General features: G+C 38.8%; 1 protein-coding gene and 1 long non-coding RNA gene across 3 annotated transcripts in view; one reads left to right on the top strand and one right to left on the bottom strand.

Moving 5' to 3' along the window:
- The window catches only part of LOC124049750, a 66,074-nt gene that overhangs the window by 13,073 nt on the left and 25,316 nt on the right, over window positions 1–27,685 (top strand). The window lies entirely within an intron of this gene.
- Window positions 127–19,983, bottom strand: cdh19 (cadherin 19, type 2). 2 transcript variants are annotated; one of them, XM_046371742.1, is made up of 13 exons: window positions 19,561–19,983; window positions 16,037–16,118; window positions 13,473–13,852; window positions 13,024–13,318; window positions 11,471–11,590; window positions 9,949–10,116; window positions 8,652–8,842; window positions 6,955–7,208; window positions 5,492–5,628; window positions 4,789–4,910; window positions 4,295–4,412; window positions 2,545–2,796; window positions 127–1,021 (listed from the first exon to the last, which is right to left on the bottom strand). In XM_046371742.1, the coding sequence occupies exons 3-13, from the start codon at window positions 13,716–13,718 to the stop codon at window positions 501–503; spliced, it is 2,424 nt and encodes an 807-aa protein (XP_046227698.1). In that variant the 5' UTR covers window positions 13,719–13,852; window positions 16,037–16,118; window positions 19,561–19,983; the 3' UTR covers window positions 127–500. The 2 variants fall into 2 exon arrangements, with proteins under 2 accessions (XP_046227698.1, XP_046227699.1); XM_046371743.1 differs by lacking the exon at window positions 16,037–16,118.

Genomic DNA, 27,685 nt, shown 5'->3' with positions numbered 1-27,685 from the left:
GGAAGAACTTGACTGGCCCACACAGAGCCCTGACCTCAACCCAACTGGACACCTTTGGGATGAACTGGAATGGAGATTGCAATCCAGGCCTTTTTGTCCAACAGCAATTCACCTCATCAATGCTCTACTGCATAAGTTCCCAGAGAAACACTCTAAAATCTTGTGGAAAGCCTTCCCAGAAGAGTGGAAGCTGTTAAAGCTGCAAAGATGTCTATGTATATAGAAAGCAATATCATTAAAGTCCCTGTTAGCGTAATGTCAGATGCCCCAATCCTTTTGTCTATATAATGTATCTTTATATTTATCAAACAGACACAGTGGTATCAATCACCTGATCTAGCTCTTGGAAAGGAAGTGAATGAGCAAAAGTCTGAACCTCCGTTGAAATTCAATTCTGCAACAAAATTTTTGTTTTCCACCATGTTATCATTGGAAATGCACTGAAGTGGTCCATCGTGAAAAGGTTAGAAGAACAGCCATTTAAGAAAAAGAAAAGCCCCTCAGAAGGTGGTGTCTTCCTCTCCTACCCCATACCAAGGGGTAAGTCTCACCAAGTAAGGTCTGGGATTACAAACAGGTTGCTCAGGTCCAAGCTCTAAAGTAGATGAATCCAGTGAGCTCAGGGATCCTGTGGGAGATCCGGACCCTTCATATGCATAGGTTCTTAGACAGTCAAATGGGGGAACATAAGGATCCTGATCAGCCTCTGCCAGTCTGTCTAGAATAAACTGCCTAAAAACCTCGTCCTCTGGTCCGATTAGGTGGGACTCTCTGAGGGACATTCGTATGCTGGCCCTGACATCCTCCCTCCGTAGTCTCCTCTCCTTCCTCCTGGGGTGGGGGCGCAGCGGGACAACTGGCTGGCAGAAGTCCAAGTCTGCTCCTAAAGCCCCTGGTTCTCTGTAATAGAGCACCTTCTGTGACACTGTCTCAGGCAGCTCTAGCTCCTTTGCCTCCACCTCCAGTGCCTCCTGCTGCTTCCGCCTGTGTCTCCTCACCATCAGCATTAGAACTGACAGCACTGCAGACACAACACAGTGAGAGATCATTACAGTTAAACACCAGGGCATGAGCTTAGCGAGGGGGGGAAAAAAAAGCACTGAGGTTGCCTGATGAAGCATGCACATAGAATGAACAAGTGCACCAAAAATGATAGCAGCCAAATTTGTTTTTCTGTGAACTGTTGTGGATGCAAAAATCAAAATGAGGGAAAATTAAGCTGAGAAGTAGTTGTTTTTTTTTTTCTTTTTAGGTCAGCTCACACGTAAAAAAATATTTTTTTGCTCCATGTGATACAGAATGCAATAAGCGTGTGTTTTTTTGTTTGTTTGTTTTTTTTGTGCCATGTTTTCATTGGGCATTGCGCTCATCCGACAGTATGTTAGCATAGCAGGTATTGTCATTAATCTTTCATGTGATGGGCACAGGGAGGACACAAAGCAGCTGAGGTCATAATAAAGCTCTTCACTATGCAAACCCATCAGTGTCCCAGGATGGCATTGCTACTGATGTATTGCAACCAATACACTCATTACCTGAAATCATTGCTCTGCAAGCTTTCAGCATTTTAAAAGTGTGTGTTAAAAGCACGCTGGTGAGTTTTAAAAAGGGGATTCAAATGAGAGTGCAAATTTGTTAATGAAAAATCCCGCTGTTTCACACACGATTTAGATACTTGCCAAAATGATGTGAGGCTTAACTGCTCTAGCTCAACAGATCCGCTGAAAAAGAATGACTTTTTTTTATAATGTAAGATCAGGGAGATAGTCATTGTTTCATTATGTTTTGTAATTACCAATTTCCTAAAGGAATATGTTGACTTTTTGGGAGTTTGATCTTTGGTCACCTTATAGCTAATGACTATGAGTTAAGTAATTACACATGTCTTGCTTTATTCAAAGTTGGCTATGTTGCTTGTCTTCTAAAAATTCCAGGTCACATCATTAGTGAAACTCTTTGGTGTCCGCAGTACAAAAATCAGCTCTCTGGTACACTTGGCTCTTCTTGTGTAAACAAAACAAAATACATTTGCAAAATTCCTCTCAGAGCAATCTTGTTTAGTCAGATGCCTGTCTTGCCAATCTCACTGAGGTCTGAAGAAACTCTTGCCAAAAAATTGGCGGAACAAAATCTTTGTAATTCTTCTCTCTAGTGCATGAGACAAGAATTATAAGGATTATATCAACAGCTCGCTGTGTTTACACTAATTGCTCCTGACCTATAGAGGTTTTAAGGATATGGAGGATTGTGAAAGAAAGATTTTCTCCTTCTGGAAGTACATTAGTCTATACTGATGGTCTATTCCAACACTCTGTATTTTTTTATTTAAATATGGCACTCCAGCACCATATTTAGATGTCTTTCTATTAAAATATTTCTTAGATTTTCATTTTGAAGATAGGCACCAAGATAATTTTGATGGCAGTTTACTAAGACCAAACTCCATAAAAAGGAGTGTATTCTTTTATATACATCTTTATTATATCAGTGAACAATATTCTGCAGATGGAATGTTACTACAATCTTAAGACCAAGCTTGCTTACCTGTGAGTGTGACCAGGCAGACCAGAAGCCCTAACAAGGTTTGCAAGCTGACCCCCATAGACAGGGCAAGGGCCTCCACCCCCCCGGTGGGACAATGACCAGCAGGTTGGCAGCTGCACACACTGATGGTCAAAGTGCTGGTGCTGGAGAGAGCTGGAGAGCCACTATCTGTCACCACAACAGGCAGGAGATACTGGGTTCGATCCTTGCGGGTAAAAGTACTCCTGCGTGCAACGATGCCAGCTGTATTGTCTAAAAATGAAGTCAAGAGAGGTGCACTTTTCAGTATTTTTCAACCCCCCCCCCAAAAAAAAAAAACATGAGCACTGTCTGCACTCTGAGAGCTGATATTTTGAGGGAACTGTAAGCTGAACAACAACTGACACACGTAATGTGATTTAAAAATACAATCTCAGCTCTCTGAAAGGCCCAAACACCTTGTCAAATCTCATTTTCGGTGTGTACAAAAATAAATTTGGAAAATCTCTTTCACTTTTTGGGTTTCACCCATACGACTTAATCAAGGCATTTGAACAATAAGTTTTTTGGAAGTCAAATATGCCTTGTGGCATCTGGAAATGTGTTTTATTAAATGTGTTCCTTCTTGATTCATTATTCATTTCCTAGTGGCTGACTGGACTGCTGTGCTTGTGTGGCTAACCACCCATACACTGCACTTGCATACATTTCATCCTAAGTTATTCAGCACATTCAAACATCCCTCTGCTGCACTTTAACAACTCTGTTTGTTCGATTTTTACTGCCCATTTTCATTATAAACTTGGGAAAAAGGGTTGTGTGCCCACTGACTACAAGGCAAACACTCTTTCAATTTACTTACTTGAGAGGCTGTAAGCCACAAAAACTACAGACTACTGAAGGATTTCATTCCAAAGTGTGGAAAAGACACTTGGGGGTAGACAGTGTTCATTTAAATTCAAATTCTTGTTATCATAAAGAATATCCCTTCATTCTTTCCTTGTCACATAGTTATATAACTGCTCATACAGGTTGTGGTTTAGTTATAGCTCGCCATCGTTATTTCAGCCACTGAACGACTGACTTTAAGTTTGACTTCATCCTGGTTTCATGTATTCATTTTTGCCTCACGGCTTAAAGTCAGTAATTTTAAAGATTAAATATCTTGACGCATGAAGAATAATAATACAAATTTAATTCTTGCTGAGGGTCTCAGTACCGAGTCATTCAACAACTCGTTCATTGCACAAATAAAATCCCTAAAATTATTATTGGATTTGGACAAAAACAGCCATCTAATTTTTCACAATGACAGTGAATCAGTGGCTGACTCTGTTGTTTTATCAGGCAGTAGTTTTATTATCCACTGTCTAGAGCATCTGCAATATTTGCCATCATCATCATCACAGTCGTGATTTTTGTCTTTTCCCTTGTATGCACTAAGACACAACGAGAACTAACTCCTAAAATATTAGATAAAAAATATATGCATAAGTTTTATTTTAGATGCAATGTGCCGTTTTTGGGAAATGTGCTTATAATGTTTTTGACAAGAGTTGAAAAGAGTGGCATTACACTTTTCTAATGCTAATCAAGTAAGTGTGTTACCCAAAATGCTTAACTATACCTGTAGGCGCAAAAAAAAGATTAGAGTTTGTAAAAGAAATCACAGTATTTCACTTTAAACAGCATACACAAGCATGAATAGGATTGGGAAGACTAGTAAATCTCAGAATACAAAGGCATATATCATTATCTAATCAAACATAACCTTGATTATCTCTGATAGTGAAGTTTGGATTGATGTGTTTCTCAGGAACCATAGAGAAGTAGAAGTGGTGTCCTTCCACAGGTTCATCAGGATCAACAGCACTGAGCAGCTGAATGAGCTGAGAGACACAAATACACATTAGACAGGAAATATGCATGACACCAGTGCCACATACACACAACACAACACACACAACAGATTTCCAAGAAAGTCTAGCTACGTAATCACATACAGCACTTATATGTCCATAATCAAAAATGTAACACTCAGAATCTCATTCAGCAGGTGACAATTTTGTGAAGACTAAATAGGATACTGCTGTACATTAGTTAAATGGTATACTGCAAGTCCTTTAATGCTCGAAAAGATCTACAAAATAGTAGAATTGCTCGATGCAGTATAATAATAATCTTACTGTCCGCATTCATGGAGATTTTCATTGTCCAACTTTTATAGAATAAATCATAAACATCAGTGCATCATAATATACATACTTCTCCTGCCTGTGTTCCTTCACAGATATATGGCTGGTAATCTCTTGCAAGCCTTGGCACATTGTCGTTTATGTCCAGTACTTTGATGAACACCACCACAGAGGAGGATAAATGGTTCTGCGCTGCAGTAGTGAAGATAGACATTTGCTGGAGTCCACTGGGTGCATGTATCATAAATGCTTTGTAAAAGCTCTGTCAAAATAATACTTAAAAGTGATAAATGTTTCTTCTTCTTGAAACACGACTGTGGAGCAACAATGTTTCACTACTTTCTCCAAACTAAGACAGACTAAATGGTAAAAAAAAAAGAAAACAAAAAAGTAAATATTTTTCAGACCAGTAGTTCCCAACTTGGCATCTATAAGAAACACACCAGGCTCCACTGTAAACCAAGCAACTGCTCCTGCTGTCCATTAACGTACCACTAATTAAACTGTTTACTTACAGCTAACTATTTGACCAGTTTATTCATTCCATCCATTTCCACTTCTTAAACTTGAGACTAGTTTCTATTCTGTCAGATTAGTTAAATTACTACACAGTGTAACTTCAGAAAACTGCCTGGTTGGGAACCACTGCTCAAGATTTGGCATCAGCACATTGCTGTGAATATATTATGGACACGTTTCATCACTCAATAAATGTGCAATACGTTTGTCATAAAAACAAATTGCTTTTGTAAGCAACATGACATACTCCTTACTTATTTCCCTTGCTTCAACAGTCAAATTGTGCCAGTTTGACGTCTCTCGGTCCAAAGGTTTAGCGACGGTTACAGTTCCATTGTTCGGGTCGATTTTGAAAGCTTTTGTGGAATCACTCCTTTTGTCAATTGAATATCTAGAAGAAAAATCACAGCGGCACACATTTAGCAGTTTGTTTGCTGGGCAAAGAAAACATTACAATACCACAGGGAGAACAATTAGGCAAACTGCTCAATTTTTTTTAATCTGTTGACAGAAAAAAAAACTAGACGCAGAAGCCTGGGTGACAGTGACAACAACACTGTGAAAACAAGGCATCACACAAAGATGGCAAAGACACTATTTTGTGTTTTGTTTTATTTTTTTTATTTTTGCTATTTTAATTGAATGATATTTCTAATCTGACCACAGACTTTCTCTAATTGTCATGAGTGAAGTATTGTAAGACAGAAACTTTGTTCAGTCTTTTTGGAACTGAATAATAGCCTTTCTACACTATGATGCAGGCAGTGCAGCTACGCTGACATAATACATATCCCTGTTTCTTTTCCCTTTTTTCCTGATGGTGAATAAAAAGTTAGCGCTTATATATTTTTTTATGTCAAAATAAGCTTAAAGGAACATAAATTTATCATCCACAGCCCAAGCAAGCAAAATTGCTTATGAAGGAAATGTTTGCCTGCTATTGCACAAATCTTTCACACCAACATACCTTTAACCCTCGTTAATACAAGTGATTTTAACACCATGGTGAATTAGAGTAACCAGGATTTAAAACATGCCAAGTAATGAATCATTTGTGTGCGCCAGTTTGCTGATAACAACATGGAAAATAAGCCAATTTGACCAAAGCAAACTTAATCATATTTAGTAGAACTGTGGAAACCCCTAAAATGTCAGCCTGAATTTATTAAGCAATGAGACACTGTCACCAAAGGGACAGTAATAGATGCTAGGCTGAGGATGATATGCAGCACCTGCCACTCTTAAGCTCTGTAGAGATGGACTACAGGCACCAGTACTGCTGCTGTCTCCTCGGCAACGTGCCCCAATTGCAAATGACTGCAAATCTCAATTCCATATGCCACCTCGTACGGTGCTTTATTACATTCCCACGTCCTAGCCACGTCGCTTTGTGATAATACCACGGCAATAGATAGAAAAGCCTGTGAGGTATAAAAAAATCGTCATGATTTATTCAGCAGGGCTCATTTCCTACTAAAGTAATATGAGATAAATATGACCATGTACAGGGTATCCAGAGATCAAGGGTAAAAATGGATGCACCGAGCAAGTAACATTATTTGAAATGGAATGATTTTTCACCATGTGGAGGAAGCTGTCTAGGGCAGGCTGTCGAGTGATGTTACGCCCCCACCAGCCTGGGTAGCTACCTTGTCATTATCATACAGGCAGTAGTGTGGCAGATGCCATTCTTCCTGATTTAGATGGTTCACATTACCTGATGGGCTTGTTGACTGTGTCAGTGTTTCTGGCACTAACACTGCCAACCACGGTTCCCACCACTGCATTTTCAGGAACTTTCCACTCGTAAACCGGTGAGAAGAAGACAGGCGGCTCATCCACATCCTCCACGACAATCTTGAGTGTTGTCCTGTCCCTGAACTCATCCAAAGTTAGAAAACGAGTGTCCACATGATCATTGACTGCCTCTGCAGCCATGACAAAACGTCTTTTAGTCTCAAAATCCAAAGGCTGTGAAGGAAAGACACATCTTTTACAATTCATATAATATGGTAGCTGTTAAAACCTCTGGCTCATCATTATTAAACACACTTTAACAGCTTTTCAAATATGTTTTGCCATCTTGTACTTAAAACAGCGTATTATTCCTATGAGAACAGGATGACTCAGACTGGATGTTAAAATTGTTTAGTCAATGTCAATAAGCTACCAGCTGTGAGCACACACTTAAATAATGCTGGGTTTTTGATTAACTTTATGATACCAGCAATAAGAAAACAGCGTGCAAACCATTACCGCATTCCCAAAATGATTCGGAGACAGAGTCGATAATATTTTTGTTTTTTTTGTTTTTTTTCATTTCATTATCACAGCATCTAAATTGAGATCTCCTGTGCTATGAAGAGAAAGCATACTGTATATGGGAGAACAAAAATGAAGTATGGGGCACAAGTTCAAAAGGACAACAGTCGTAATCCAACATTATGCTTCGGCGATTGGAGTTGTCTTAATTAACCGGACATATTTAGGACTTTTTGAAATTACTGGGTCGTGAACATACAGAAGTCAGCCCTACACAATCAAGGGGGCTTCTAAAACACATGCGGTGGTTGAATGAGTCAGTAACTTTAAGTGTTTTCTGGATTGAAAAAGTAATTTTTTTTCTGCTTGGGTTTTGTTTGATAAATCTGAAACATGGCAACTAACTGGTCCTTTTTCCTCTTTCATCACTCATGTAGCAATTGTTTTTCTTTTTTTTTTTTGCGGTATCCTAGCACAGGTTCATTGTGCATATGGGCCCAGACTCTGCCCCTTTATGTCCGTGACCTGGAAAGGAGTCGATACTGCTGTTTTTGCCAGGTGTTTGACTGCGTGTGATTATTGGGTCCCAGTGCCAGGCTGTTACACTGTTGTGTCTCGGAGGCTGATTAATTTTTAAAAGAATTCTTTAGTTTTTTTTTTTCTTTGCCCATGCACTTGTGTGGTTTAACGTTGACGCTGCTGCGGTCTGCCAGCTGTCGTCTGTGAGGACGCTTGCGTGGTTATTAAGAAGTGCCAGGATATGCAGCCATGCCCTCTATCAGGTGCAATGATTTTTTTTTAAACTTTGGTTTTGCAATTTTAATTAAATCTTTAAACACTGTAGTAAAGGTTTATGGAAGTCCCTAACAAAGGATCTCAGACTAGTGTCCTCTTAAAAATCTCACCCTTATATAAAAGCATCATTGAAATGAACATTTGATGTAGTAGTAGTAGTGAACAATGGCGACTAATTAGGGATTGTAATAACAGCCTATAGTTTTTGAAAGAACAAAGTTTCAGAACCACATAGCCTCTGTGCCTACCCATGTGGTTTATGGCTACACTATTGCCCTTCAGATAAACCTTTACAATAGAAATGTAGGCAATTTGATACATCAATCATAGAGGGACATGTACTGTATATGTATTCACCTTGGCCAGCAGAATCACTCCCTCTTGTGTTACTGGGTCTGTTTTGATGATAAAAGTGGAGCTTTCCTCCAGATCATCCTCTAGACTGTAGGTCATTCTGGCATTGATGCCAGTGTCTCCATCCTCTGCCATAATCCTGCCCACTGTGGTGCCCACGGGTGCATTCTCAGGGATGGCAAAGGCATACAGGTCTGAAGACAAAAAAAGGTGCTTTGAAAATGATTCATATTGATAGCATTAGCCTGAGAAGTTTAACATTGGAATAGGATATCAAAAGGAATACAAAATCTGGATGATACCAATTTGGCTCTTTTGATAACTCGAATTTAGAGAAAAACAACAAATAAAAAAGTTTTTGTACCGAAACATCAGCAACGAAACTTGACAGTAAGTTCTTAATAGCTAGTCAAGAGAATCTGCTAGTGTATAAAGTGATAAGAGGGGAAAACATTGTGGTGGAGGGTCAATTTGTGTGAGTCACAGATCAACTGTGGTAAACTCCAAATAATCCCATCCTAACACTAATAAGAAGATGAGAAAATGTGATTGTGTCTTTGGATATTTGGACTCTATTTGGATGGCTACCAGAGCAACAAGGAACAACAACCAACTGCTCCTAAAAAAAAAAACAAAAAAAAAAAAAATCCCTGCTGATAATGATGTGCAATTATATGACAAAACAGAGGACACAGTTCAAAGCCAAGCATGGCCATACAATATTTATAAAGCATTTTGACTGAACTTATCATCCATGGGATACAGTAACACCAGCAATAAATGTGTATGTGACATTAATACTTAAAAGCATCATCCTTGCTGTCTCATTTTTACAGAATTGATTTCTTCCCTGAGCATTCATTTAGTGAGGTTTATCGTTGAGGAGGCTAGGTTTGTTTCCAAAGGTCATGACAAATGTCCTTTCATGTGTGAATGATTAAATTCATCCAGTGGGCGACGTGTACGTGCACACACACAGATGAACAGAACATCCACATCTCCTTTCCCGTCTCTTTCACTACTTCCCACCTCTCTCTCTCTCTCGCTCTCTCATTCTTCGACTGTCTCCTTTTAATTTTGGTTGCTGTTTGAATAACAAGACGTGTACGGCCGAACGCAGCACTGGCAGCACAAACCACCCACCCAAACTGGAGAAGTGTGATCAAATAAACACCTCTCTAAGGTATTACATCAAACATCTCCACGCAGTCTGCAGTGCTTTGTATTCTTTCACTAATTCCCTGACTGTGTATGGCCTGGTGTTTGCATCATTGTGACTCAGACTATATAAGTGACTCACGGTGCTGGAATGTAGGTCCATTGTCGTTGACATCTGTCAGGCTGACTGTGACTGTGGTGGAGGAGGAGTAACCACCACTGAGGCCTAGCATATCCTTCACCTGTACCACAACTAGGTACTGCTCCCTGGCCTCGCGGTCCATATTTGGCCAAGATGTTACAATAATCCCTGCAAGTAAAGGAGACAGATAGAACGGAGGTATACAAGCAGCAAGTTGAGTTCATCTGGACAGCATCGAGTATCTGTGGGTGGTTTCTATCTTTTTTTTTTTCTTTTTCTTTTTTTAACCAAATGTAAGTGAACAAACTTTGCCTCAAGAAGTCTTGACGAACTCTACACTATGTGCTGCACCACAAACTCTGTAAATTTTATCAATACCTAAAGAAATATCAAGGGGGCATTCAGGTGATTCAGTGCTTCAATAAACAGAAGACTGAATTAACCAACTAGCTAATAGTAGCAGCATTTAGATCGCTATAAATTGTAATCAATCAAAACAACCAAACATTTTTTGTGCTCCATCCTCCAAAAATGTGATATAAATTAATATATTAACTTCTTTTGCTGGGGACCCCTAGAACCTACTCAAGGACCCCTGATGGTCCCAAGACCCCAGTTTGAAACCACTGGTTTAAAATATTTCTGGACTCATGAGTATTTTTATGGTATCAGGACTGTGAAAGTGGAACAGATTCAAAATAAACTACAGTTCACTTGTTCCCTACGGGGCAACAATATGGTCCAGTAATATATTTTACCAATATATTAGACTTGCTTGAGGAATCAGTTCATTGTTGGTTTTCCTCTTTTTATGGGTTTTACTGACAATGATAAAAAATTAGAACACCTCTACATTTATCCTTAATGCTTAACTGAAACCATGAGCAACTACAACTTAGAGATTTGGAGCGAACTCCTGCCCACTCTTCAATTAGGACTAGCAATTGGTTTCCTATAAAGTCAGATTGACCTTTAACATATTGTATTTGCATTTACTTTATTTTATTTTATTTTATTATTTTATTATTATTATTTTTTTTTTTTACATCAGTAAATCTCCCCACCAACTTTTCAGACGGATCAACTCAACAATGTGTGTGGGAAGTCTTGTAACTGACCTCTGTATTACCCAAGTAAATGATGTAAATGTACACATACTGGCATCAGTTGAACCAGTAAATATTCATATCTTTCCCAATGGTAGCTAAATCTGACAATAGTTGTTTTGAAAGATAAAGTTGCCAGGGGAATTTATAGAATTCTCAAAGTGAGAAATAGTGTCTGACTTTTGAAAAGTGACTTGGCCCAAAGGGACAGAGCCTGAAGACGAGACAATTTCCTGTCTCGACAGCCTGGAATAAGAAACATTTCTGCCCTTCTGCCTTTTTTAAGCTCACTTGTTATTTTTGCATAGTCAAATCTCTAGTGGACCTCCCTGATAGGCTAAACTGTGGCTGTTGAGATATTTTTATACAATTAAACAATAGTTCAAACTAAAAGCCTCTGTATCCAATGGTGGTACCCGTCTTTGGCTCCACAGAGAAGTAGGGCTCCCCCTGCAGGATGGAGTAGATGAGCTTAGCGTTGTTTCCAAACATGGGATCATCAGCATCTGTAGCTGTCACCTGGGCCACTGTGGTCCCTGTGGGGGGGGAGCAGATCACACAGCCAGAGTTAGCTCAGGCAGCAGTTCCAGTCGACGGGGAAATAAAGTGATTATGCCACAGTCCCGCAGGGTCTGTCTGTCTGGCTCAGGGGGGGGAGCAGAGGAGATGGAAGAGGGGCGGGAATGAGGTTGGGGTAGGGTTAGAGGAGGCATGTTGACAAAGGGGTGAGGGTTGGAGATGTGGGGGAGGGGAGAAACGCTGGCTTTCACAACTCAGTATGGCTGTGCAGGTGTGTGTGACAGCCTCTCCAGTCCTATAGCGACATCTTTCTCAGGAGCCACCTGCCCCCCGTTTTCTCTCCTTCGCTCTGTGATTCAGTTTCACCTCTCTATCTTTCACACTTACTACCCTTTTTTCCACTAACCATATCCTTCTCCTCACCTTGCATTCTACTTTATCTTTCTCTCAGCCCTCTTGTCTATCTCATTCTCTTTTTTTTTTCCCAGAGTGTACTCAGTTTTTCTCTTATAGCATTTCTTATATGCAGTCACTCCAACCTCCCCCTCTCACTTTCCCTTTCCAAGTCAAATGCATTATGATTTATTGCTAGCAAGATATTATGGTGCAAAAGCAGATTACACATAAATTGAAATGGTAATGTTTGTGGTATTAAAGGGCAGTGGTTATAATAACATTATTTAAGAAATTTAAGGCATCCAAGCTATGATTCAGAATCCAATACTTCTGACTTCCTGAATGGGGACAGATTCATATAACCTTATGTTCATCGTCTTCAGTCAAGATTTAAGTTAAGAAAATTAATCTGAAAAGTAGCCTATATCCTTAAAAACAATAAAGCCAGTAACAAGTTTTATCTATTCAATAAAAACAACAGCTGAACTTTCACTGGTAAATATTTCGACAAATCTCTGAAACCTGCCAATCATGAAAACTATGACTATATATGTGAATCTTGGATAAGATAATGTCATTGTTTAGTCTTTTCTGCATACTATCACACCATTCCAAATGTCTTAAACATGTTGTTTAAGATGAGCATGGAAAAATATCATGCCAGCATGTCACCCAGCTCACAGTAACCTTAAGGGATTGTTCAACCTAACCCTAACCCTGACAAGAATTAGATGAGAACATCAACAGGCCTACCATTCTGACATCTCTATCGTGAATATGTAGCTGGGGACAACAGCAAGTTAGCTATATTAGCATAGAAACAGGAAAGTGGGGGAAGTGGCTAGACTGGCTTATAAGCAAAAACTGACCAACATGTGTCTCTAAAACTCATTAAATAACACATATCGTTCCATAGAAGAAAAATGTCAATTCTCCATTTGATGGTTGGGATGGGAGACTCCCTGCCATCTTCACTGGTTGCCTGGCAATGATAACTTCAGGAAGTTACAGCCAGTACTTTTGCCAGTATGTTCAATATCTTTCTTAAACATACCAGTTGGACACATCTCAGGAATGCTGGTCACGTATGGTTCATTCTGGAAGTGGGGGACATTGTCATTGATGTCCTGCACTGTGACGATGAATTCTGACTGGGGCTCCTCTGGTTCATTGGTCCTCCTGTTGATAGCCTGGGCTTGAAGAATGTAGAAGGCCTTTTCCTCTCTGTCGAGCTTCTTCAGTGTCCGGATGTCACCAGAATTCTCATCTATCTCGAACACATCTCCAGCACCTTCTCCCGATAATATATACTTGATAGAAAAGTCGCCTCGATCAAAGTCAGATTTAAGCTGCCAAAAGATATTAAACATATATTAGAGCTTGATTTTTTTTCCCCAAAAAAAAGAAAAAAAATCAATTTTCTCAGAGATAACCAGAAAACATGCATATTCAAAGGGAAGTGCCATATCAAGGACATGGAGGACATTCAATCTGTAGTGGTACCTGGCCAATAACACGAGGAGTGGGATCTTCCTCGGGGACAAACAGCTGTTTCCAGATCCAACCTCTCTTCAGGCGATGGTGCAGATGAAAGGACCTCTGGGCCAATTGTTGGGTTTCCAGATCCTGAGTACCTCTCATATCACTCAGCACCCCGCCAGGAATCATAGAAAAGACCGTCACCATGGCCAAAACCATGTGCATGCTCGTTTTTACTGTCCATATGCGCGTTTCCTCTGTACTTCCCATGGTTAGTGGACAGAAAAGAGAGGTATCACTAGTCCATTGCTACCAATTCTTCATTCAACAGGACAGTAATTCATGATCCCGGCAGTGCTGTATCCCATCTTGTTATGACGTGGTTTGTATGCTTGCTCATGTCTCTGAAATAAAAGTTAACAATTTAATTAATTGCTGCAGTGATTAATTTCCAGCAGTGCTCTGAGACTGCAAAATGAGGAAACTGAAATCTGTAGCAGGATGGTAAAATACAAAAATTGAGCATTTAATTATACAAAGCTTTAAATACGCAAGTATTTTGAATTTTTTGGAATTATAAAGTTACATTTAAAGTCTGTGTATATCTATGTCTAATTTAAAGTGAATTTAAATTTATGAAAAGCAAATCTGCTCAGTGTATTGTTGGCAAAAAAACCACCAAACTGGCACTCGTGTGGGCAGCCCCGGTCCTGTTACTGCTACAGCCTCATACTGTGGGGCCCAGGTAATATCCCAGTGGGTCAGTCTGCACTTTGGACTGGGGTGAACTATCCCACTGGGACCTCAGAGCACAGGGCCCACACGCGCCCTTTATTTCATGACAGTAACGGGATCCACAGTGGGTTGCCCACACAGGGCTCGATGGGGTATATGATTGGCATACTGTGGACACACTGTAGCTATAATGGAGGCCCACTGGGCACTGCTTAGAGAGTTTACATGCTGTAAATAAAAACAATATCGCCCTGTATATCATTTATTACCTAATGATTAACATATGTACATAACAGGTTTTTGCTGATATTCAGTTTATTCTCAACTCAAGCTCACTATACTGATATGTGCACATATTTTTCTCCATCTAATTGGAATTAACATATTACTTATTTTTGTTGTGATGGCCTAGTGGCAGGTGCAGTCAGTGCTTTTCAAAATGTTTCAAATAAACCTTTTATTTCAAATCATCGTACATCAACAACTCGGATATAAAACAAATTCAGGCAAGAAAGACAGAGACAAAGCCTTTGTCTGAGCTCCCCTTTTTATTTGTCTGGCATCCTACAGTCCTGCACGAGTGGCTGAAAACAGCTCTCTGTTTTCTGAAATCAGACAAGGCCTTGTATTGTGTTTCATGGGGGGTGGGGAGGTGAACATCATTCTTTAAGCATGACACTGCACTCTGTAGCTGACTAATGAAGACTTCTAATTAGATCAGTGTCTCCCCAGACATGGAAAACAGAGACACACATGCCAAGTATGAGTCCAATCGATGTTCCAATTATAATGTGCATCAAGATCAGGATCAAGAGTGTAAGGACAATGAGAAGTCAGTCAAGACAGCAAATTAGGTAAGACAATACAGATAAAATATCTTGAACTGACAACCCTTTTGAAGTTAAGAGACTTTGAGTTCAGCAAATTAATTTTCTTTATATACATGTCTCAAATCTTTGCTTTGTACTAGCATCAATAACCTTCCACTGTCAACTATCATCAGGAGCAGAAGTATTACATTTGCTCAATTTACTGTAATTAAGCCGTTTTCTTTGCTTATACGTTTGAGTATTTTTTAAGATCAGTACTTTTTAATTTTTATACAACACGTATTGTACTTCAATACATTTCAAGTTGCATCCTTTACAGAGTAAAAACAACAATGCGCTAATGAAGGATGACATCTTAAAGTTAGCATTAATGTACCTTCGGGTAGTTTTAAAAGAGGCCCAATCTACCTAACAGTTGCCAATTTAACGCGCTATCTGCCCAACACAGTAAGTAACACAAATCAAGCACATCCCAATGTTACGTGACTAACAGAGGATGTTGGGTTTGACAAAATGCTAAATACTAAAATGCTCATGACGGATCATCAAGTGGTGATTTCTACATTTCCTACATTGCTTGTGAACTTCAAACTTCAGTGAGATGTGAGGCCTCTCTGCACTTTTTCTGTCACAATATGACAGCAGAACCTTTTCCAGGTCAAAATGCATTAAACTTTGAGTAGCACAGAGAGGCTTAGAGGACTGGTTATATTGGCATAGAAATGCTAAGAGAACTGGCTCTAGTGAGACAGCCCAGCTGATGGTAAAACAAATAAGTTCAATCAAGAGCAGACTGAGGACTTTATGGTGCACAAGGCTCAAAGACTGATGTTCAGACAGATGAGAATGTCCATTGTGTTGCATAGTAATGCAGTGTTGTGTGTGTGCATGCTATGTGGTGTGAAAAACTGTGCAGCGCTCTTTGCAGGAGCAAGGCAGTTATTTCATCATGTATATTGCTTTTTGCACAAGCCATAGTGTCTATAGTTTGTTTTATTCAGTTGTGGTCATGTGTTTAAATACCTGAGTTTTGATCTCTTTCCTGGTTAATTGTAGTGAAGCTATATGAAGGAAGATCATTGTATTCATCATAGATAGTCACAATCTGCAAAATATACAAATAGAATTTATTAGTTGGGACACAGGACATGGTGGTTAAGTCAACTACTTTTACTCGTACCTGAATAACATTTCAGTAAAGTAGCAATACTTTTATTAGTGTACAATATTGTGATACTCTTCTGCATGTTACTGTCAAAAAGACCAGAATACCACATCATAACTGTGCCATCCTGTGTTACCAAGGGTGACTGTTGGTACCCAGGCTTGTTTGACTGGAGTACCTCCTCTTTTTACTCAGTAAATAATCAATTTCATTTACAGCGTCTTTTTGTCTCAGCATAGCTGTGCGAAATTGTGGTCTTTGTTTTGCTTTCCAATCATTTTAGAGTTCTGTCTTCTGATTATTTATCAAGGAACAGAAGTCACAGCAGCCAAAATTCTAAACCATTTTAATAGATATTTTTGACATTGTAATCTCAGCACATAACATATGTGTGGATGCTTTAATCCAAAGTGTTGTACAGGATCATAGGTGCACCTGTTTTTATCATGGATGGTCCCAGTGGAACTTATAAATATTATGCATATTGCAGCGAGTTGTTTCAGCAGTTCAAGTAGTTGCGGGATTAATACTTTAAGAGCTCATAATGTTCATGTTTAATCTTGTAAAAGTAAATTAGCCTTCAAGACCTATTTGTAATGAACTGGTAAAATCAATTACTGATACGGGCCTTCATTTCTGAAATTCAATTTCGATACAGAACGTGAGTGAAAGTATGTGTTTGTGCTTATGTATGTCTTTACAGGCCGTATTCATATCTCCGAGTATTGCGGAGTGACATTCCAATTAGTGGCCAGTGAATCGTGAGCTGTTATGGTCTTTCACAGGGCTGCCAAGCACGCGGCCAAACTGAACGCCTTGAGCCAAAACTAGACAACAGCCCTCAATGATGTTACTCTGAGCTACTGCTCAGCTGCCAGCGTGCCAGGAGTCGGCGTAAAAAAAACTTCCTGGGGCTATCAGCCTTTATTGACATGGCAGGAACAGTGCACAGGTCAACAGATGTTAAGGTGCCAGTTTAACAAGATGGGCCCTTCTAGAAATAAGTGATGAAATTTTAGAAAAATAATTGGTTGCTAAAGCTCCCAGCTGCAAGTCTGTAAATAGCAAAGGCATGAGGGAGCAAGTAAAATACATGTCCATGACCCTGGCAAAATCCGACTTTAAAACATGTAGTGATAGATCTGCTTCATACAAGCTTTTAATAATACAAATTCATCTGTTATAATTTACACACTGTATGGGTTATGAGAAAAATAGAGAGAAAATAAAAGAAATGAACTAAATTTTGAACTCTATGGTCATTTTTCTCCTTTCAAAAGAGTGTCCTGAGGTTGACAACCATTCATTACCTCTAATAGGTCTTTCTCACATTTTCAGCAGACTTCCTGTAGCCTATATGTACACTCCACCACTCTACCACATGACAGAATGACAATGAGCTGCAGTCTCACAATGTTAAGCACTAGATGCACTGAGACCGTCACATTACTTTCCAATATGGTGATGTGTTCTAGCTAATAAAATGTCTTTCTGTTGTAGAAATGGTTCCAGAATGATGTAAAAATGTGTCTAATGTGCCAACACAAATGTTACAATGCAGCGATAAAGAAAAACTGGCATCTACTTGACATTGCGGAAGACACAATTAGTACCACAGTGCACTGCTAACAGTAACTGCTACGTGATGCTGACTTTATGTATAGCATTAATTATCTTGTGTTTTTTTTTATTATTATTTCAAACATCAATCTTCTCACCTGGTCTGATGTTGGATAATTGAAAAAAATAAAAAAAAGGAAAATCTGAAAATATGTAAAGCTGAAAACGTGACAGTGAATCTAAATGTAGACTCAAACCTTTCATTTAACTACAGCCATTTGCAGTCTTGAAGGAAAATCCATCTGTTAAGCCTTGCATAGTTAAGACCACCCTTCCAAGACAAAATGTTCTTAATTGGTCATTTGGGAGCTTATCATGGGACTTGTTGTTTACTGTTCAGCTCTGTAAAACAATAACACTGACGTGTAGTTTACGTATCCTAAATCAGGTCCTCAAATGAGTCCAGAGACTGAGCTAAATCAACAGGGGAATGTCAAGCAAACATGTACTTGCAAATAAGTAATTTGTTTGAGTTTATTATGTGCACAAGCGGAAATCATTACTGTTTAGCAAGTATTATGAATTTCCACTGACATTTGTCAGTGATAGCACTACATCCTGTTATTTGTTTTCTTTCTTTTTAATTGAAAACAATTAACTGAGGGCCTGGAATAAAATAAGATGAGTGCATTTGAGCTAAAGGCAACTGTCTATAAAGTCTTAATTGCACTGACAAAAATTAGTTTATGACAAAGACTGAAATTAAGATTTAAGGAATATCTGACAAAGAATACATTGTGGGACCAGATCATCATCATAATATAATTAATTAAGATTCTGGGAAAATATTGTAATGTGATATCATGTCAGCAGTTAATTCACTGAGAACATATCCCACACAAAGTCAAGGAAATTTTAAATTTATTATTTAAAGGGACATTCTGCTTTTTTTTGTTTTGTTTTGTTTTTTTTAATTGGGGTTGAGTGATGTGCTTATCTTACACTTATTTGTAGATGGCAGCTGACACATGGACTGGGACAGAGACAAAACACGTTTAAGTCACGTACAAATAAATAAATAAAATAAAATCAATATCAGTTGAAGTGTATTTAGAAAATGGTTCATTTTGCTGCTATCCCTGTCTGCAGCAGTACAATGCTTAGCTTACCACGCCAGCACTCCTGCTGCTTCTCTTAACTGAGGGATGCCATCTGCCACCCACTGTACTACAATGATCCTGGAGAAGTACCTCATAAGACACCATTTCAAAAAACACAACCCCTTTAATCTTGCCACATTTGAAAAAAATATTTTGAATTTTTTAAAGGTGGTATGTAGTGAAGGTTTGTTTTGTTTCTACATACAATAGACCAGAATACCAAGTTAGTAACTCAAGCGGGGGTGAAAAATGTGTATATTTAAATGTAATTAAACTTCTTTCAATTACCAACACAGGCGCATCAAATGATTAGCTGAAAAAAACTTTTACACAACTACATCACTTTGTTATACTTAAATAGAAAGCGAGTCTTTAGCAAAAAGAACATTGTCAGTTATTTCAGAACATTCAAAAGTACAAAAAGCCATCCTAAAACATCTAAGAAAAATTACTGATTTCTTCCTGTGACAAATACAAACAACCACTGGACTTGCGTAGAACTGATTGCACTGTTTTCTGCTGTTGCTTTTCTGTTGAAAACCTCTGTCAGGTTTATATTCCTCCATACATCCTTTCCTGAATATTGCAGAAAACTACATCGAATTATCTGTGACAAAAGATCATCTCCTACGGGGATGTATAGTGTCCACCAGCACACCCACCTGTTTGTGTGATGCTGCTGTCCCTCAAAGCCACTTGTCACCAAGCGTCGTCAAGAGAGATCATCACCGGCTGTAAAGAAACACAATCTGCTTGACTAAATACCCTGGTAGTGGCAAGCAATTCAGTCACCACAATGGCAGAAGCGAATGCTCATGGTTCTCACAATGCGTAATCCCCTCTGCTGACGACCTTCCCTTTTCTTCTTCTTCTCTCCCCTTTTCTGCCCTTCTCAAACTTCCTGGAGAAGAACAAACACAGGCCCTATTGTCTAGGACTCACATCTGAACACTGCAGAACACTAGGGGCCTTCATCGCCATGCAAATAGTCACAGCCTAGACTTATAAATGGATTTCTATCTTTTCACCCTCTCTGGATTTTTCTCCCCATCTTCATGAACAATCCAGTGCTTATTAGAGTCGACTTGGAACATGGAGGGAATGGTAATTCATCCACTGTACAACCACTATTTCTGCTAGTGATAGGAAAGCAACAGTCTGTTTTTTGACATTCATTCCGCGGGAGCATGTTGTTCATGCATGCCTCGTCTTGACACGGTCACATTTAAAAAATTGACCTGTCATGACACCCAGTATGCAAAATCACTCAAGATGTTATTTGTCCTCCACATTCCCCGATTTGTTTACATGTACTTGTAATCAGGGCTATGGTGGTAAATAACGGATGGTTAAACTTGACCTTACCTCAGCTACAATATTACAGCCTTGTGAGGGCCTAGCTAGATGAAAAGATGGACCTTTCACTCTTCTTCTCAAACACCAACATTAAATCAAACATAATCTGTATGACTTTCAATATCTGGAAAATAGCAGAGTAACAAAACTAACTGATTAGGTATAAAGTGAGCACTGGAGAATGAACAGGCTTCCAGATCAAAAATGTGAAAATAACTAAAACTTTTTTCCTTCTATAATTGCATTTCTGGCATTTAAGTATACATTATTTGTTCCTGTTAAAAGATTTATCGCACAGTTTATTGCAGGATCCAATCTTGCCCTTTTTAATTTAGTAAGATTTTGATTATTCTCTAAAACTATTAGTTATTTTTGTGTCTCACAGAGATGGTTTCTCCATCACCTGACCTGTTTCTGAGGTTCTTTTGCTCCTTCAACTTCTTGAATCCTTAATCATCTACTTTCTCCTCCATGTCTGCCTCCTTTCATTAACTCTTTCACCACTCTCTGGAAATATAAAAATGTTTGACTTGAGTAATGTTGATTGCTGCAATTGTGGATTAACTTAATGTCAGGAAGTTGACAAGCTATAATTCATGTTAATATAAACTGTAGAGTAAAGAAGTATAAAACTGGGTATTTAAAACAACACTGCTGTTAAATGGACTTTAGGCTCACATGAAGACACACGCAGTAAAATAAAATAACACATTTTTGCAAGTTCTAATCCCTAAGTGGAAAGCCAATGTGGTCAGTGTTCGTTTTCTTTACTTTGCCATTTAATGTTTGTGAACAGCCTTTCGGTGCGTTGGAGCATGGCGGGAATGAATAAGCAGCTAGTGATGTTAAATTACATTACTATGTATAACAACATTAAATGGCAATTTTAATATTTTTGAATACTCATCTTTAAGTTAGAGGCATGTACATAAATTTATCCAAAATGTGATCCAGGGGGACTAGTTAACCTCACCTGTCATATACCACTAGCTTATTATAGTAGTAGCTAGCAGAACGTTTGAGAGGAGAACAGAACAAACATTGCCGTTGTGAGAGGGAGTCCTGCTCAACACTCTAGTGTAAAGTAACACTCACATGGGCCTGAAACATTACTGGAGAATAAACAGCATTTGCATGCATTTATAATCCTCTACAGTCCTTTTGGAAATAGTGGTCACTCCAATTACCACAAGTTAAGTTTGTCATTCTTGAGTCATTTTTGCTTTGATAACCAAATAACCTTTTGGATAAAATACCCAAAGACCTGTCATTATATGCTTCTCATAAACATGCTAACCTCCAAGGGCTAATTACAAACCTGAACAATGCAATGCAAATAGATTCAATAATTAGAGGGGCAAGAGAGTATTGTTAAGTGTAAATGTCTGCATAGTGGCAGCACCAGCCTTCCCTCACAGCCTTGTGACAGGGTTGAATTTGTTATTTCAGAAGTTGAGATTAGTTCTCCCTGTGAACTCAACTGCTCCCATTCTGATTCCATATCAAACAGAGAAATGTCAGGACCTGCACTGTGACATTTAAAAGCCCCATTGTAGACCTTGTCTAATTGAGCCTCCCTCATTATAATGATGGAGTGTGGACCGACCACTGCAAAAGAACATCAGGGATGAAAGCTACGGTTTGGTGCCAGCAAGAATTATTTACATTCTCACACTCTTCCTCTCTCCATAGGCAGCAGTGAATCTGACTATCTCTCAGTCTTTGCTGACATTTCAGGGCTGTCAAATAATGGGCACAGAGTAATGGTCAGCATATTTACAACAAGATAAAGGTGACTCTGGTCAAATCAGCATTCACCAGGATGTCATGCTGTATAAATAATATAAGCTGTAATGGTAATATATTGCCTTGCTTATGTCCTGTATTACTCACTATCAGTGGAGACATCACTCTCTTGACAAAAGACACAAAGACAAGATAATCTGGCTGTGGCATTCAACTGATGATTTTACACAGGCGTACATTCTGGTTTTTCACATTTTCCCCCACTAGTGTGCTCCTCTGATTAATGTTTTTGAATATGCCTTTAAAAAAAACAAGTTATTACTTCATCAAGTACTACCCCAATGTCAGTATTAAGTTCACAAGTTCATGCTCACAAAAGACGAAGCGCATAACTGTTAAAGCATCGTCGTGTTAGAGACAGATGTGCCCTTGTATTCATACTGTTGCATCTTCTCACTGTAATGGGAGGAAGAACAAAGTGTCATTGGCATTCTGCTCAGTCCACTGTGGTGAATCTGATGAGAATGTCACATTAAAAATGCATGTTCCTCATATGTTTTCTGGCCCTTGTCTTTAGCCATGGGAAACAGCGGACACTTATGACAAATAAGGACGGAGCTGATGCTGCCTGAGGAGGATCTCTCAATTCGACAGGAAGCATCAGCGACTTTTCCCAGTGTCTGCCCGCTCCACATGAGACCATGCATTTGTCAACTGCCTGGGCTGATAGAGGAGAAAAGAAATTGGGTCACCATAGAAAAGTTCCATAGACTTTAAACATTATTCTAAGATGGGATTCAAGAAAAAAAACAAACATTCTTCAGCTGACAATTGATGATGTGCATGAGGACTTAGATAAATTCTGGTGACTTTCTCAGGAAATGTTCAACCAAAGCTTCATGCATCACTATTTATCTATAGTTTTTGAGTGATTCGTAGTAACTCTTTGAATGAACAGCTCAGACAGCCGACTGATGGCCGACAGCCAACTGTCGACCAGCTGCTGGCTGATCCCTTGTGAGATAGATCCTCCAGAAACCTGCCACAAATGAGAAGCAACTCGGCTTTCCTGGGTAGTAAGGGAAATCTGGAAGCAGAAAGCAACATTTTTCTTACATAATTGTTCTAAGTCGTTCCATACAACATGTAGCCCTGTTGGTATGTTATTAGGCACATTTGAATAAGTAATGTCAGTTGTGACTTTAATACGTAGCTTGTGCAAGTTCATGCCCACATTTCTCTGCCAGTTGTAGCCTGTTACCCTACAGATCAACATTTTAATACAAAATAGATATTGGAATGCTCAAATATGAACATTGTTGAGGGATAAGCTAAGCAGCAGCTTTTAAAAGTGTTAAAATTAACACTGCAATAGCCAGCAATGACATTTAAAAAAGACCACTTTGGTTGATGATTCTCTGTTAGAACTGTCACCATAAACATTAGCTTACTTGTTCAAGCACCTTACTAAATCAGATTAAGTTGGTAGGACAGAAAACTTCATCATCAACAACTTTATCAAAAAAATATCTGCTTCTCTAATAAAAGGTATGCACGTATGAATATAAAAAAATAAGTAAGAAGTTAACTAATGCCTGTGACACACTGTCGTTACTGAGTTGTTGCTGCTACTGCCATCAACAGCTTTCTTCAAGGAATTTGTCTTTAATAATATTCAGTGATGGTGATGACATGATTGTCTGTGACATATTCCATTCAAATAGACATAACAACAAATCATTTTCACTGTCTATTTTTGCTGAGAACTGCATGTGTGACATGGAAAAAATAGGTGACGTGCCAAATATCAAGACATTGATGCAGCAGCACGTGTCACACTGTGACTGCATGAAGACAGCATGTCTCAGGCACAAGACTACCAAGCATTTCAGAGAAACCGATAATTCAAGATGCAACCTACATGAATCAGTTTTAGATTCAACTTTAAAAGGATTCAGCAACTGCTGCAGCTCTGATTTGTGCTTCTTCCCCGTAACAGTGGGGGCTGAAGAGCTTGCATTGTAGTAGTTTTCTATGAGATGCCCACATTTCTATGATGAGTAATATTGGGAATATTACTAAAAGGGTAAAGAAATGAAATGGGAATTTTTAATGTGGAAAATTACTTCTCGATCTGGCAGCTCCTTCCATTTCACAACAGTTAGTGCACTTAAGACTGCGCTTTTTCAGAATCACATGTTAAAGATGCCAGGAGAGCAACCGCCGTGAATTTGAGCCATGCAATATCAAAACAAGTTTGATTTGTTGTTTTGGACTGTAAAACAGTTTGGAAGTATGCCATCCATATTTTATTATGCAAAACCCTCATCAAGTCCCACATCAAGAGAAGAGATGACTGTCAAACCTGTTACCTCAGGCTCAAGGAAACAACACAACACATTGGTGAGGGTTAAACATCCCATCAAAATTACAAAATGCATGTCCAGACTCTCTGGTTGCAGAAACAAACATGGCTTAAAACTTACATGCATAACACAAAACAACATTAGTATGCCACTGTTACAAATGACATGATGTAGTTTAAAATGTTGGAGTTCAAAATCAGTGTACATTTCTCAGTATCTTCTGTAGTCTGTTCACTTATTTGCATTTATACTGTTCTTGAGCTTTGTCTACACAAAGTTAGGCATTCAAGTTAACTAAAAGTTAAACCAACTAAACTATCATGTTGCTGGTTTTTGTTTTTTTTTTTAAACATCAGCAACATGTCATCTTCTGAGAGTTAGAACTGACAGCATTTCTCAAAGGATTAACTGAAGGAATGAGCAGAGACCTCTCTCCTCTCGGGGGAAATATAGTTTTGAGTTGAACGTGCGGTATCCATCATGCTGATTAAATGCATAATTAATTCTCATCTTTCCTGTAATCCTTCTCTAGACTTGGCCACAAAGATGAAAATTACAAGCCATGCCTATGTCAGCCAGCTGGATGATATCTATTGTAGTTTTCTCACACAGTGGCAAAGAAATGCAGATGATAAATTGGCAAGGTTACAAAGTATTTACACAAATAAGTTGGAAACAATTGATCCAGCGCACCACACTGTCATGCCCAGGGGATGTGGTTCCCCTGGAAGAATGCACAATCCTCCTGGCCTGGGTTCATTTGAGACGCAGATTGTGTCTGATTGATCAATGAGAACCACTGCTGAGCCATCAATCTAACAGGAGTAGAATAGGAAAAAGGGAACATTAACATGTATAAGCTGCCGTGTCCCAACGATGTCCTCTACCTTGAGTTGGTGGGAAAGCAGCCACCTCTGGGGAGTGTTAAGTCTAAGACCTGCGACAGAAGCGTGTTACGTAAGGACAACAGGGACAATGTCAACATCTCGGCTCTTTCGTGATCTCATCTCCTTCACAGCAGAGGCTCCTTATCTCTGTACCTTACCCAAAATATCTAATCTATCATAAAGATTCTGCTATGCCTGCCCAGCTTTTTCTTTTTTACACAGGTTAGAGAGTTAATAATATCTGAATAGTGTATCACTTGAATATAACCTTCAAATGCCCTGCAGGTAATCATTGCTGTAAGCTGCTAATGAAAGCATAAAATTGTTGGCACCTTTTTGGCCACCCTCATGCTGCAGTGTTTAAGACAAACAGGTGATTAATGAGTGACTTGTGCTGGTATTGCTGGTAGACAGATGTTCCATATTGCAACAGTCATGGGGTGGAGCAGTTAAAATGTGTTCGTCAAGGTCTTTTAAGAGTGCCTTGCTTATAAGGCCCATTGCCAGAACAGTGGCACTAGTTATGCTAGTGGATTTGACAGTACATTTTTAAACACTCGCATGACATCAGAGCACAGCATGGCAACCATAAGTAGAAACATACACATTAACTACACATCTGATCTGATATGTTCGACTGAGATTTTTTTTTCTCTGCTCATAGAATATATTAGATTTTATTGATACACCAGCCAATACACATTAGAATGAATAACATTGCATTGTCTCACAACAGTAATGATTTACTGAAGAGAAAATAAGAATAAATACTGGGATAAAATTGGAATGAATATATAGGTGTATAAAACTATAAAATTGCACTAATATTTCACAGTTTGTGATTGGTGTGTTCCCTTGTGTATGGCCAGGAACAGTTTTCAGTTTGCAGATATTGAGATTTGTGTGGATAGAGATTTATATTGATTCCTACTAATTGTTAATTTTTGCTTATATCTGCTGTAGTCGTCGTTGGCATCTCTTTATTTTTTCTTTCCTTTCCCCCTCAGCCAAGAGTAAAACATTTATTTGCAATACGTCAAGAGTTTTACCTATTTATTTTCTGTATTTTCACTTAGGTTAAAGCATAAATTGATAAGGTGGATTGATAAGGTGGATTGAAGCCCACCTACAGAATTTGCTAATGTGGGGTGTAAATTACAAATGAAGACAGCTTGACCAACAACCTGATTTCCATGAAGGTTAAAGTGGAAACAGACAACTTTTCACACTCTTCACCTTACTTGTCTCCAACCAACAAAACAACCGCACAAGTCTTTGTATGTATTTGTAACATATTACATGCAAGATGTTCCAAATTATGGTGCTGTGGCAGTCCTTACGGACCAGAACACAACCATGCATGGCACGTGAAAGCTATTCTGGAGTCATTATTCTAGAACCATTACTTTTTGTAATCAATTAATTCACAACGATACATTAAAGCAAAAACAAACAAACGATCAAGCACAAAAAATGTCTATTGCTAGTTTCAATATATCAGCAAAAGGCATTAAACTCAGAGAATCAACTACAGAGAAAAGGATGATTAAACACCTTATTACAGCCCCAAGCGGAGCTCATCTGAAGGCAAAGTGCTTGCCAAAGAGCCTCTTGACACAAGTTGACAAGTGGCAAGAACAGCATGTCTTGTTAACTTTTGCCACCCTGATTTTTGCACCTAATCTTGGAAGTTGAGTAGGTGACATTCCAGTTGATTTTCCAACCATGCTGCCATTTTATACAGCCTGGAAACACAGAATTTCATTAGACACTGTACATTCATGTGTAGATATGGTGATACACTGAGAAGTTTATCACTCTGGCTGCTCATATGAGTTATGAGTTTACAAATTACCACACATTCTGACATCATTTCTATAATCTGCGAAATATCTGCGGGGTGTACAAATGTCAGTTCTGGGGATATACAGTATAAGCTGAAATACTGACATTCATATTGCAGCTAAGTAAGTCCTCATAGTAGCCAGTCACAGTAATACTCGGCTTATGGCATTATTCATTCAGTCCTGCTGTCATGCACTGGCACAGTAGCTAATCTCTGTCCCCAAGGCACTTCAGCAGTAATGCACCTGTAAAAAAAAATAAATAAATAAATGAATAAATAAAATCCCCATCCATGGCAATTTAAATTGTAAAAAGATTAGCTGATATTTTGTAATAGTTTGGGGGACTTATTGGACTCTTGTGTGGTTCCATCACAGTTTCTTAGAAAAAGAAGCTTTCAAAACTGAAAGTCTGTATTGTTTTATGCCCTGAGACTACCAAAACCAATCTCTATCATTTTATGTAAAGTTCTAATTTAAAAATGGCTGATGACAGAGTATTGGAAACTTTAACTACACATCTGATCTGATATGAAAGTCTTTCAGAAGTCATTATGCAGCTTAGTGTCACAGTGCTGCATTCCGTTG

Source organism: Scatophagus argus, chromosome 18, assembly GCF_020382885.2.
Source record: "Scatophagus argus isolate fScaArg1 chromosome 18, fScaArg1.pri, whole genome shotgun sequence".
Lineage (NCBI taxonomy): Eukaryota > Metazoa > Chordata > Actinopteri > Scatophagidae > Scatophagus > Scatophagus argus.
The sequence above is the reverse complement of the archived record's forward strand: the minus strand, read 5'-3'. Positions and strand labels throughout refer to the sequence as shown.

Excerpts from the sequence above, each read along its gene's own strand:
- cdh19 (XM_046371742.1), bottom strand. The coding sequence starts at position 13,718 with ATGGGAAGTACAGAGGAAACGCGCATATGGACAGTAAAAACGAGCATG. Across the intron at positions 8,843-9,948 it reads TGGACCTACATTCCAGCACC|ACCTGTATGCCTTTGCCATC; the intron begins GTGAGTCACTTA and ends TTTTGTCTTCAG. Across the intron at positions 2,797-4,294 it reads CACTATCAGAGATAATCAAG|ACAATACAGCTGGCATCGTT; the intron begins GTTATGTTTGAT and ends CTTCATTTTTAG.